This window comes from Acanthisitta chloris, unplaced genomic scaffold, assembly GCF_000695815.1.
Source record: "Acanthisitta chloris isolate BGI_N310 unplaced genomic scaffold, ASM69581v1 scaffold10291, whole genome shotgun sequence".
Lineage (NCBI taxonomy): Eukaryota > Metazoa > Chordata > Aves > Passeriformes > Acanthisittidae > Acanthisitta > Acanthisitta chloris.
In genome coordinates, this window is record NW_008656492.1 from 7,993 (window position 1) to 8,878 (window position 886).

Genomic DNA, 886 nt, shown 5'->3' on the forward strand with positions numbered 1-886 from the left:
AGCTGCTATGCGCTCCCACACCAGACACCATGGCATCCAGCCTCCCCACTCCTGAGACCCCTGCCCACTCCCTGACCCTGGCCAAACCCTGTCCAGCCCCACTAGGGGCATGGTGCGGCCAGTGCTCCCCAGGAAAGAGGGGCACAGGGCTGGCAGGGACATTTTACCTTCTAGATCGTCAATGGTTTTCTCCAGCTTTGCCACAGACCTCTCTGCAAACTCCGCACGGGTCTCAGCCTGAGGGAAGCACAGGGGAGAGGATGAGCTGCAGGCACAACATGGATGGTGCAGGCAGCACCACACTCTAAATCTGCCCCATTTACATCTTTGGTATCCTTCTCCACAAGCCCTCGCATGGTAAAGATAAGGGACAATATGGGACAAGGGTCCCGTGGAGCCTCACACCCTAAACCAGAACAGACTAATAGAGGGGTATCCCACACCCAGACACCCGCTGTGCTGCAGGGCTGCAATCCGGGAAACTGAGAAACACATGCGTAACGGGATCAAAGCCTACTCAAGACGGCAACCTCTTGCCTGCACTGATGCAGTCGAAGCACCACACCCCTTACCTCCTTCAGTTTTTCCCCTAGAAGCTTGATTTCCTCCTCATATTTGTCCTCCTTGGTGGAATACTGCAGAGACAGAGACAGCCATCTGTGAGCCCCATGGAATGCCTCCAGCTGTCCTTCACCCCAGCAGGAGACTGCAGCACCCTCAGCCCCCACACACTCTGCCCAGCCCCAACTGCCTCATTGCATCCTACCTTGTCAGCCTGGGCCTCCAGGGACTTCAAGTTGTTGGTTACAATTTTCAGCTCCTCCTCTAGGTCACCACATTTACTATATCCCAAGCAGGGCCAGCAGGAGGGGGGGGAGCAGGGCGA

General features: G+C 56.4%; 1 protein-coding gene across 1 annotated transcript in view; it reads right to left on the reverse strand.

Moving 5' to 3' along the window:
• LOC103811390 (tropomyosin alpha-4 chain) overlaps window positions 1-886 on the reverse strand; it is a 6,382-nt gene that overhangs the window by 3,243 nt on the left and 2,253 nt on the right. The window contains exons 4-6 of the mRNA XM_009084361.1: window positions 767-842; window positions 573-635; window positions 168-237 (exon numbers count right to left, since the gene is read on the reverse strand). Of these exons, the coding sequence (XP_009082609.1) occupies window positions 168-237; window positions 573-635; window positions 767-842 (209 nt within the window). The remainder of the gene's footprint in view (window positions 1-167; window positions 238-572; window positions 636-766; window positions 843-886) is intronic.